The 12,585-nt window shown below is 39.7% G+C and overlaps 1 protein-coding gene across 1 annotated transcript; it reads right to left on the bottom strand.

Annotated features, from left to right (window-relative positions):
* Nucleotides 1–592: 592 nt before the first annotated feature.
* Nucleotides 593–10,083, bottom strand: LOC124038299 (AT-rich interactive domain-containing protein 5B-like). Its single transcript, XM_046354010.1, has 3 exons — nt 9,968–10,083; nt 9,439–9,693; nt 593–887 (listed from the first exon to the last, which is right to left on the bottom strand). Exons 1-3 carry the CDS (start codon nt 9,986–9,988, stop codon nt 603–605), a joined length of 561 nt encoding a protein of 186 aa, XP_046209966.1. The 5' UTR covers nt 9,989–10,083; the 3' UTR covers nt 593–602.
* Nucleotides 10,084–12,585: the final 2,502 nt, after the last annotated feature.

The raw sequence follows: 12,585 nt of genomic DNA, 5'->3' as shown, positions 1-12,585 counted from the left end.
TGACGTAGTACACAATTGGATGAGAGTGTACATCCTTTTACGTGTCACTGTTTTCTCTTTTGATGATAGTGTGACAGTGATGGCATTAGGCTACCAGTTTGGTTGTTGTTGCTGGTAGCATTGTCCATGCGGGTGCTGCCTCTGTGTGAGTGGCATCCCGAAGCATGGCTCAGCCTTAGGCCTGTTTGATTCAGTTGGGCGCATAAACTGTTGCTATATTGGTACAACGTGTTGGAATATTATTTTCCCCCACTGAAGACCTAGGTCCAATAGCCACGGTTCGCCACTGCTACAATGCAGCTATCAAATACCTCAATGACATCAATGATACAAATTAAGGATGTCAGAGCTCTGAGGCAATTATACAGAATGTGCATGCAATTATAACTTTACAATTATGTAACATGAGCAAAGATAAATGCATAATGAAACCATTTTGAATTGGTCATACATGTATTATTGTGCATGTGTGGCTCTTACAGTGATGTGTAATCCAAACTGGTAACTATTTATACAAAGCCTATAAGAGGTTTATAATTACAGTTATAATTCCATGTTTAAATTATGTCAATCATAACTCTAGTGCTTGTTCAAACTACAGATCAACAGCCAAACAAAACAGCTTGAAAGACAGGAAAGCTGCTGCCCTCACCCAGTTGAGACCTCTCCCTTTGGATGTCTCTGAAGTTGAGGCCGCTGGTGAAGGTGCTCTCCCTGTATCTGTGGAGGGCCTCTCTGTGTCCGTTGGTGCCCAGCTCCCTCAGGACAGAGGGCTTCAGAGGCGCTGCCCGCAGCCCGTGGGACCATTCCGAAAACTCTGGGACTGTCCACTTCACCAGGTCCTCCAACCGAACAATCACCTTCTCTGACACAGCAATAACCTCATGCTATAAGAGACACAAGAGAAGGAAAGGGAAGGGGGATACCTAGTCAGTTGCACAACTGAATGCATTCAACCGAAATGTGTCTTCCGCATTTAACCCAACCCTTATGAATCAGAGGTGCGAGGGCAGGGAGTGTGAGGTCAGGAGGAAAATAACTAACATGGATATGTCAACTCCTAACACCACCTTAAGACTAATATAATAGTTACTATTAGAGATGGGGTCATAACATGCAATGGTAACTAGGGTGAACTTTTCTAAGCAACCTTTTGTTCAAATGTAATATTCTATTAGAGCGAGTCTACCACCCTTGAACAAGTTGTTTGAGGCAAACTAAAATAGCTTTTCAATCTTTCCCTTTTGAGGAATTCCAATGAAAAAATTGTAACATAGAAATGTTGAAATGTGGTTTCATTTTGAGGAGTAATGGGCGCTGTTGTGCTTGTTATCGGGCCGGAGTGGTATGAGATTGTTATTAAGCTGCAGAATCTGGAGGACAGATGTGTCCATCTGGAGAAACACACTTTTTAACGCTTACCTTACATCTGTCTGTACACCTTTCCCTTGAAGCTATCTTTAAGCATTCACACACACACACACACACACACACACACACACACACACACACACACACACACACACACACACACACACACACACACACACACACACACACACACACACACACACACACACACACACACACACACACACACACACACACACACACACACTCTTTTAATTTGACCACTTTCTCACAGCAGGAACATAATCCTGCAGCAACAGGAAATTAGAATGATTGTGTGGATTCTAATTTATGTAGGGGTCGATACATTATTTGTTAGGGCAAATCAAGTCTAAAATTTGAAAGCGGAAATTACAAACTTAAGAAGCCTTTTTAAACCTCAAACACACTACCAGTTTGCATTTCCTGCAACAGGGTGTCAAATTAAGATCCTACATCTGTACAGTGCCTTTACTACTCTTCATACAGACTAAATTTTCACAATCCTCGTCCACTGCTAAGAACACTGAGTCAAAAACAAATCTGTAAATAAGAAAAGCTGTAATGGTTAGCTTCCTATAGCAGTGTCTTCTCAGTAAACGGAAACATAAGACATTCACTTTTTTCACTCATATAATGAGGTGTCAAGTGGTGGTTGGTTGGTGGTTGAAACTGTTTGCGTGCTGGCGTGATGCAAGGAAGCCTCTTTTTTTTAGGTACACATTTCCATAACATAGACCTCCATTTTAGTAACAATCAACAGCAGATAGCTGAAATTGTTAAGCAGTGATGCCAGCAGCCAAAAATCCTCTGGAATTCTTACTGTGCTTTGAAGCAATTGCCTACGTAAAGATACTAAACTGGCAAATCATAGGGGATATATTATATTTGATACTACGTCACTCAGAAGATTTCACAATGGATTATGTATTTTGAGTGAGTGTATTCATAACATACTTTATAGTTTTTCTCGCAGAAAGTATTATCTAACATCATTACATTTTATGTGACAGGTGTGGGTGCCAGCATGTTACCAACTATCCTGTTTAGTAACTTGATTTACTTGAGTGACATGAGTTAGTTAATGAACAGACCACACATTAAAATGCAGTAAAAAATCCACAATGAGTTACCATAAAGAGTTAAGGTACTGATAGTGGAAGGAACTGGAAGATAAAACCACCAAGCTGCATATATAGGTCAGAGGTCTCATGAGGCTACCAATGGAAAGAAGTGACACTTCAAATAAAACAATTCACAAGAGGTTGCTGCTATATCATTTCATGCTCTTTGTCATACGATACAATAGGTTTACAACAACCTTAGATGTTTATGGAGCAATAATATTACAATGTGATTTATTACAAAAGGTTCATGATTAATAATATAGGACATCAAGAGTGAAAGAAAGGCAATATGGTCTGTTAGAGTCATGGCAAAATAAATAGTGGAGGTACGCCGTACCGGTAAACGTGAGCCTATCAAAATGAATAAAACATGCCCAAAAAAACGATAGGAAAGTGATAGGACACCTTAATTTAACATTACTGCATGTCAGCCACATGAAACATGTGCGAATTGACTGGAAACTGGGTGGTATACCCTCCAAATTGCGGTGGTTTGAGAAGAACACATTTTGTCAAGGCGGAGATGAGTGGCCGAGACCGAGGCATGCATGGACAACAGTCGATGCATCAGTTCAGGCCTAATGTAGGCCTAATGTTAATCGCAGAATGGCATTACAATACACATGGTGTTTTGTAACTGATGTCTCTTTCCATTCATCAAATTGCGGGTGCACTGTTGGGGTTTGGATGTTGAAATTATTTTCTGAGTGAACGAATGTGCACAGGTAACCTACCGGAGCATCTTTCTTAAGTGATAGTTTGATAATCAGTTGAAAATATAATGACTGGTTGTGTTTATGCCACATTAAATGGTATAGGCAGCATGTCCATAAGGATAGGGGAAGCTAAACTTTCTCTAAAGTAAATGTAAGTCCCAAAATTCTACAGCCTAATTAGCTTACTCCTGTATATACATAAATACAATTCAAAATAGGCTCCTACACCAGAAAGCATGATTTGGCCATAGAGGATAATCTGCTTACATTTTGTTTTGCATAGCCTACAGTTAGAAGGGCCCGCAATTTGGGGAGTGCGCGCTGCAAATTCTAAATAGATCTTTGTTGAGTTGCGACTGTCAGTGAAAAGCAGAGAGACCCAGCCAGGCATATAACAATATTTACAAACAGAATCACTTTTTTTAAATGAAAAGCATATGGCTATTGCTGTAAAGAGATGACAATGAAAAGACTGTCTATTAGTTATCAAAATTCATAACTTAATTGGCACCGGTGGAGAATATCGGCCATATCCCCGGTGAGTGTGCATATTCACTGTCTTTATCATTGGGTCAGTGCCACCTTTGTTTGTTTTTGGACAATAATTTCCTCCTCCAGGATAGATGGACATCTTTGTATTTGTGTCTCCTCTTTTCATAGGCCGATTATACGGATCAGACAACATCGGTTTTTATTGATCTGTTTGTCAGTGTCAGCAGAGTAGGCTACCCTGTCATTTTTGTAGTTGGATATTTTTTTGTGAAATGCGTGCGTGCACTTGGGTGTTCCATACCTGTAAGAAACGTAATCTACTTTAACCCCTGCAGGACATACTGGATTTGATTGACCCCTTTTTTTTAAACTTTAAAACAAATAATATATGAGAGCTTATATAACATGTATAGAATGTCAACTGTGTAAGAGCAATTAACGTTCCCAGGACTACTAATAAATGATACAGTATATCAATTAGGTGATAATGAGTCATTAGCCAGTTTCAGATGTGCTTGAAGCTCCAGATGCATTGACATGAAGCAGAGGTCACAAGGGAAGTCTATATGTAATGTTAGGAAGACTAGATCTAAAGAGAAATCTTAGCGTCAAAGCAATCTAAAGTAGAGTTGAAGGCCCTATTGACTACAAAGAAACAGTGTGCTTTTATGACTGTTAAAATTCAACCATTAATGGTACTACACAATAATCGCATGATCTGTCAAGTTCCATAAAATCCATATTATTACATATCATTCTGTAAAAGGAACACCACAGTTTTTGAACTGTGAGGGATATTCCTTAATGTCACCATTGTAGGGCAAAGTGGTACATTGGTTGGACAGGTCTTTCAGTTAAGAGTCAAGAGTCCCACAGACAGCCCCTGTCATGCTGAGAAGGTTTCAGTCTGGTGGCTCAGGGGGTCAACCCAGGAATTCCTTGGGCCAAAAGGAGATTAGTAATTGAGTAATGGGCATGGTGACATGAACAATGCTCCATGGTGCGCTCGGCTGAGGGAGTGAAATGCAATATGAGTTCATTATCTTTCCTCCTCAGCACTGACCTTGGCTACAGTGTCTCAAAACAAACTCAACTATCTAAAAAAAAGAGGCCAGGAGATGCTAGGGGGCTAATATATTCTACTGAGACTGTTTAAAAATGGAACTGGGTTAAATAGTTGTTTTATGCCTGCAATGTATATGCCTGCAAGATATTGGCGATCAGATATGCTATAAACTATAAGCAGCTACCATGTTGTTTTGTACAGTGTGTCATTTCAAAAATACTTAAAACACACAGTACTGAATACTATCTGACTTAGTTTGACTGTGGGGTGTGTAATCAAAGACTAAATCATATCAGGCTGAAGCAGTGCTATGAGCATTCACTAAAGAATGAAAATATGCTAAGTACATTCAAACATCTCATCTGTGGTTTCAGTCCTCTAAGGTTATAATGATCCACAATAGCTTGGGGCTTAGAGTCATGCATTATGGGAAATGTTTGATGTTAGTGGTTTGTCAATGACAAGGTGTAAACCAATCCAAATACCACCAATTTCTCATGTGTGGAGGGATAAGTCACTGTTATAACACATCATTACATACAGTATATCAAAGAATAGCAGAATATAAAAAACTCATGTATGTGTATGGAAATAACATAAACCAAAATGATGTTTCTCTTTGAAGTGCATGACATCCAGTTTAAATTACATTTTAAATTACCACCAGTAATGCCATAAAACAAGATAATAATTTACATGTATTTTAGAAACGCAAAAGGAATTCACTTGAGGGCAACGTTCAGACTTAATGGCTTCTCCCTCCCCCTCTGCCTCAAATTCCTGCCATTGTTGAATGAATAGGGTGATTTGGTGTTATGCTCACTAAACAGTAAGCATCTCACATACACTATATGTACAAAAATATGTGGAAACCCCTTCAAATTAGTGGATTAGGCTATTTCAGCCACACACGTTGCTGACAGGTGTATACAATCGAGCACACAGCCATGCAATCTCCATAGACCAGCATTTGCAGTAGAATGGCCTTACTGAATATCTCATTGACCTTCAATGTAGCACTGTCAAATGTCTGCCCTGCTAGAACTTCCCCAGTCAACCTTAAGTGCTGTTATTGTGAAGTGGAAATGTCTAGGGGCAACAACGGCTCAGCCACGAAGTGGTAGGCCACACAAGCTCCCAAAACGGGACCCCTGAGTGCTGAAGCGAGTAGTGCGTAAAAATGGTCAGTCCTAGGTTGTAACACTCACTACTGAGTTCCAAACTGCCTCGGGAAGCAACGTCAGCACAATAACTATTCGTCGGGAGTTTCATGAAATGGGTTTCCATGGCTGAGTAGCCGCACACAAGCCTAAGATCACATGCACAATGTCAAGCGTTGTCTGGAGTAGTGTAAAGCTCACCGCCATTGAACTCTGGAGCAGTGGAAACGCGTTCTCTGGAGTGATGAATCACGCTGCACCATCTGGCAGTCCGACGGACAAATCTGGGTTTTATAGATGCCAGGAGTACGCTACCCGCCCCAATGCATACTGTCAACTGTAAAGTTTGGTGGAGGAGGAATAATAGTGTGGGGCTGTTTTTCATGGTTCGGGCTAGGCCCCTTTGTTCCAGTGAAGGGAAATCTTAACGCTACAGCATACAATTACATTTTAGACAATTCTGTGCTTCCAACTTTGTGGCAACAGTTTGGGGTAGGCCCTTACCTGTTTCATCATGACAATATCCCTGTGTACAAAGCGAGGTACATACAGAAATGGTTTGCTGAGATCGGTGTGGTAGAACTTGACTGGCCTGCACAGAGACCTGACCTCAACACTATCAATCACCTTTGGGATGAATTGGAACGCAGACTACGAGCCAGGCCTAATCGCCCAACATCAGCGCCCAACCTCACTAATGGTCTTGTGGCTTAATGGAAGCAAGTTCCCGCTACAATGTTCCAACATCAGGTGGAAAGCCTTCCCAGAAGAGTGGAGGCTGTTATAGCAGCAAAGGGGGACCAAATCCATATTAATACACATTGATATTGGAATGAGATGTACGACGTGCTGATGTACACATACTTTTGGTCATGTAGTATAAGTCGTTATAACACCTTCTATTGAGTTATTGTTTGAATATCTGGACCACCAGATAAAATAACTGGAAAATGACTTTTGCAAACATACTCCCTCCAGGAAAATCTGAGAAAAAGCAAATAAACAATATATCATCTGATTTCCCTACAAACATGTCCCAAGCACTCAAACACAACCCGTATGGATTTTTGCCTTGAACCAAAGCTGATTCTGGACAGATTCCACCATTTATTTCTACTGCAATCAATAAAACTGCTGCAGTCACTGCTTTCCTACCTCACTGCTTTGTCATTTATAGTAATAGAGTGGAGAAGCAGTGACATCCGAGATAATAACAAATTATTAGCTTATGATGCAAAAATACCACACTACTTGCCAATTTTCCATTTCCACGAAGGGCACCTGGAGTACTGCAAAGATAAGGCCTAAGCAATTAGCTGTAGCAGCACTTTGGCGGTTGTAGCTGTAAGTGTTATCTAAAACAGCTCTCTTGAAACATGAGCCAAATAAAGACAGTGTATTGAGCCAACATGTACCGGAGGGGGGCGTTGAGGGCAATACCTAATACTGTGTCACTCAATAAGTAGTTTAACGCATGTGACTGTTTTGCAATAGGCGGTTCTCAGACCACAGAATGCAGAGAGACAAATAGAGGTTGTATGATATTCACAATGGGTGTGCCACACAACACAATGCCTTTTCACATTAGCATGCAGGCATTTTTTAGCTAGTGGAGTAGAGGGTTTGTCAGCGAATGCAAAATGAGCACAGTAGGACATGGGTTTCTCTTGTCCCTGCCTACACTGGGAGGGGCTAAAGCATACAAATACCCGAGCCAGAGGGGAAATGACATAATGCGTTGAGCATTGAACTCAAGAAGGGATATCCAGAGAGATTTATAACCTCCTTTTATCACACTGAGGAAAACACTTATTGTACTCATGACATGTGCACATTTGTGCTGTAAATATGTAGTCTTAGACATACCCATTAGTCAGAGGATATAACTACGAAGTAAATCTTAGAAATTGAAAGCTGTCTCAGGCTATGCAGATTTGCATAAATATAATGAACTGACGAGTAATAACTGCAGCCAGTTTACCTGTTTGAGTAAATGTCCAATGTAATCAAGTTTAAAATCACATTTAATGGGGTCATGATTTTGGCATCAACATCACAGTTTTAGATATCATCATATGTTATGTCATACTCTACTTCAGCTGTGCTGTAGGCTATAACTATCAATTTACCACTACCAACACACTGGAGTCTATCTGTCGTTTGATCCTGGAAGGAGTCAAATAATATTGTCCAGATATCCAATCATGTGGATGTTACCGCTTTACAATGTAAATCAGGCTTCTCAAGGGGTGGGGCTGACTTGTCCTTATTGCAGAAGTGTGTTTCTAAATGATGGACTGTGCATGCACTCAATGTAATTACAAAGTCATTACATTGTGTAAAGGATAATGCAAATGAAGGATTTGGATGATCCTGGTTGAGTAAAGAAGAAAAAAGGATTAAGTTACATTTATTCATAGCAACATCCACTATAAATACCTTTCTCATGAAAAGGAAATGTGATAGCTACTGTATTACTCAAGAGGAAAGAATGCTTACCATCAGCAAAGGAAAAGACGGTTATGTTTGCATTGCTAATCAAATACAAAACAGGCTTTGTCCTCCCTAATGGCAACTGCAGGCATATTTCATGTGACCATAAAATCAAGTGATCGAAAAAATATTTCAATTTGATGTTGTGTCGAATAGAGTATTTGGGTAGGTTACAGTGGCATATAGAAAATATGTGATTCTTTCGTATACCGCACAAGAAAAGCATATACAAAACTAACCCAAGCTTTTTCGCTCTCTGCCACGCGCTTATGAAATGTGATACAGGCGTCATATTTGGCCACTTAGTAAAATGCCTCAGTTAATCATATTGCTAATGCCAACATATCGGACTACAGTAAGTGTCCTTTTGTAATGCTTTGGCATTTCGACCTGTCCTAATCCTCGGGTAAGAGGGCAGTACATTTGATCTGACAACAATATCATATCGTTAGGAATGCGAATGATTTCATAGACATTTTTTAAATGATTAAGTAACGTTCGTTAGACATGTTAGCACTCGTTTTCAATAGGTCGTGTGGACGTATTCAGCAACCATTCATATGCTATGATGAAAGACTCTGTTGTTGAATCTAGGAGTTTTGATCTCATGCATTTCGCAATTTCCTCCTATATGTCACCAATGTGAAATAAAATGACAAACTCTGGATTCGTAGGCTATAGGGGTTTTTCTTCCCCTAATACAATTATCCCCGCACCAGCGTTATTACGCACAGCTGGATAAGATTGAACTGCACATTCAGCAGTCGACACAATGAACAAATAGGCTAAGTAGACAATAACACAGTAATAGACACATGCCGTTTGTGATGGATCCATGTGGGAATCACATAATGCATGCGCATATTATACAATTAATGACCAAAGAATGCAGAAAATGCCACATTGATTTATCAACACAGAATATTTGTTAGTCTGTACGCTGTTATTCATTTGGCAGCATAAGGCACGTCATGAGAGCAAAAGAAGGTCATTACCTCTCCATGGCCAACTGTCCTTCCCGAGGGAGTATCTTCGGGTAAGAAATAAAGTTTTGAGCTTGATAAAAGTTGCTTAGTAGTCCTTTCCTCCCATAACAGCTGTAGCTCCGCTATGCAAATCGGATCCCCAGGCTTACATCTCACGAAGAAAAAGTCTCCGAGGGACAGAATTCTTGGTTTACTGTCCCGGTGAAATTTAAACGCCTTGTAGAATATATATGGTCCGTGTAAACCGCAAGAAGAGCCTACCCACTGTGGAGAAAATAACAATAAACAACTTAATTAATGACTTATTCATATTCAATAAATGAGGAAACCCATTAAATCGCACGACATGCGCAATGACTATGGCTTGACAAATCCTTAAATAACGCACTAATAACACCTGACTGATTTAGAACCATGTAACTATATATTAATATGTAAAAACCACAAAACATACAAGTATTGTAAATTAGCTGTCTCCAAATTGTTAATATTATGCGAAAGTAGAATATGATGGTGTATGATTATGTTAGTACGTTACCTTCGGTGAGTTGGGCTCCATCTCGACGTTCTGAATTGATTAAACTCAACACGCTCTCCAAACTTGTTGGATTGAATGGATTGCCGAAGGTCCTGTAAGGACCCTATATTTTTTAAGTTCAAAAACAGTTTGTTGTCAATATAGAACACTTGTAAAAATATTGAGTTCCTCCAAAATTACAAAAATGGATGGCTTTTGTTGCTGTGCATCAGTTAAACTAATACAAGTCCACAGTAGATAATCGTGTACCAATACAATCGTCCATATTCAATCAGGAAAACGACATATGCCTATTACTATCATTGAATTCGTGGAATTCGACAAACATAACTATGGAATTAACACTGTGCATCAGTCCGATAATGCCTCAATAGTGTATTTAAGTTATGCGCAATGGAAAAATGTGTGTTACCGTATAATTGATTAATTTTTTTAAATATGAAAAAATATTTATTCCAGGACCTGTGTAAAGATCGTTTGTATGAAAGAACATTTCTCACAGTAATGATATAAGGGCGCTCGCTCTGGATGCCTTCGAGAAACAATGTTACACTCTGAACTACTTAAAACGGCTATCAAAAATGTTTTCTAATGTGGGAACAAAGACGTTCGGTTGTGCTCTCGAACGACGTAGTCTATAAATAATAAGTGACAAATGTTCAAACGCAAATTTGGTCAAGCGTCACGAGAGCCTATTGAAATGTATGAAGCATGCGATTATGCTGAAATAACAATCAACTCTCTAGGTCATAGGTTGTGCATAGGCTAGTCTACTCTCAATTGTGCTGATGACCGATATGCAATAATCGATTAGGAGGACTATTAATGTCAGTGCCTGAGACAGATGTCTGATATGTGAGCCTTGTAAAACGTAAGATATTTTTAAATGGTTTTAAAATGAGCTAAACCTTTAAACTGTGTAGGGGGGGGATAACAGTTTTGATAGTATTGTCTTTTGCACAGTTTGAGGTAGATATTTCTTTGGATTTGTGCAAGTTTCAAACAAATTCTAATTACCACGATTGTCAATGGTGACCGTGATTTAAAGTATGTTAATGAAAAGTGCTTATTGAAGGGGTCATTCACCGATAGAGCCTTTTCCAGTCGCCAACTGTTTTTTAAAATTCGTTATCCACCCTTGCCCTCCCTTTACCTGAGAAGCAACAACATGACTGACACCAGCTATTTTTAAATGCAGTCTTATGCAATAAGCTTTTTCAAATTATGGAGGCAGGGCATATTGATCCCATTCCAGTTATCAGCATTACTTTATTTTAAAATGTATTGGGAAAATGACAAAGAATTATTCAGTGGATAAAAATACACCAACAGATAAAAGGACTGACATTATACAATAGGCCTATGCAAGATGAACCTATAAGTTTGATCCCCTAACATTTTTGGACAATATGTGCTGGAAATGGGGTATGGCCTGCTTCAGTATCTGTGTCATTATGGATGTTGACAATGAGAATGACCAGTCAGAGTATTTTTTTTTCCGCTGCTTGTACATTTTTAGGGGAAGTACATACTGTCCGTAATGTGATTAAATTAAGATAGTTGCTTAGTGAAACTTCATATTTGGTGAGTTACGAACATATTTTTACATTATAAAGCTTGCAGAGCTGTCTAATGGGAGTTTGAATTAAGGTTATTCACATAACCACGGATCTATGAGCTAGGGACTATGCTGGTCACTCAATGAGATACATTATATCTGGAACTAAGCACATCCCTCTGCAACTGGATCCTGGACTTCCTGACGGCCGCCCCCAGGTGGTAAGGGTAGGTAACAAGAAACCTGCCACGCTGATCCTCAACATGGGGGCCCTTCAGGGGTGCGTGCTCAGTCCCCACCTGTACTCCCTGTTCACCCATGACTGCATGGTACATCACTGGGGCCAAGCTCCCTGCCATCCAGGACCTCTATACAAGGTGGTGTCAGTGGAAGGCCCTAAAAATGTCCAAAAGACTCCAGCCACCTTAGTCATAGACGGTTCTCTCTGCTACCGCACAGCAAGCGGTACTGGAGCGCAAAGTCTAGGTCCAAAAGGCTTCTTAACTACTTCTATCCACAAGCCATAAGACTCCTGAACAGCTAATCAAGTGGCTACCCGGACGATATGCATTGTCCCCACCACTCCAATTTTGACTCTGCTGCTACTCTCTGTTTATGTTCCATGCATAGTCACTTTACCTCTATCTACATGTACATATTAACTCAATTACCTCGACTACCCTGTGCCCCTGCATATTGACTCTGTACCGGTACCCCCTGTATATAGCCTCGCTACTGTTATTTTATTGTTGCTCTTTAATTATTTGTTATTTTATACATTTTTATTTTAGTAATTTTTTTATTCTCTTTATTTTCGTAAATATTTTAACACTTATTTTTCTTGAAATTGCATTTTTGGTTAAGGGCTTGTAAGGTAGCATTTCACTGTAAGGTCAACACCTGTTGTATTCAGAGCATGTGACAAATACAATTGTATTTTATTTGATATACACAAAAGTATGTGAGATGTTTGACAAGCAGGTTATTAATATCAGAGTAATTCCATCCGACGGGTGTGATGCGCGTGACCCCACCCCCTATAAATACCTGGGCACATACA

Source organism: Oncorhynchus gorbuscha, linkage group LG06 (assembly GCF_021184085.1).
Source record: "Oncorhynchus gorbuscha isolate QuinsamMale2020 ecotype Even-year linkage group LG06, OgorEven_v1.0, whole genome shotgun sequence".
Taxonomy (NCBI): Eukaryota; Metazoa; Chordata; class Actinopteri; order Salmoniformes; family Salmonidae; genus Oncorhynchus; species Oncorhynchus gorbuscha.
Note: the sequence above shows the minus strand (reverse complement) of the source record. Positions and strands in the feature narration are given on the sequence as shown.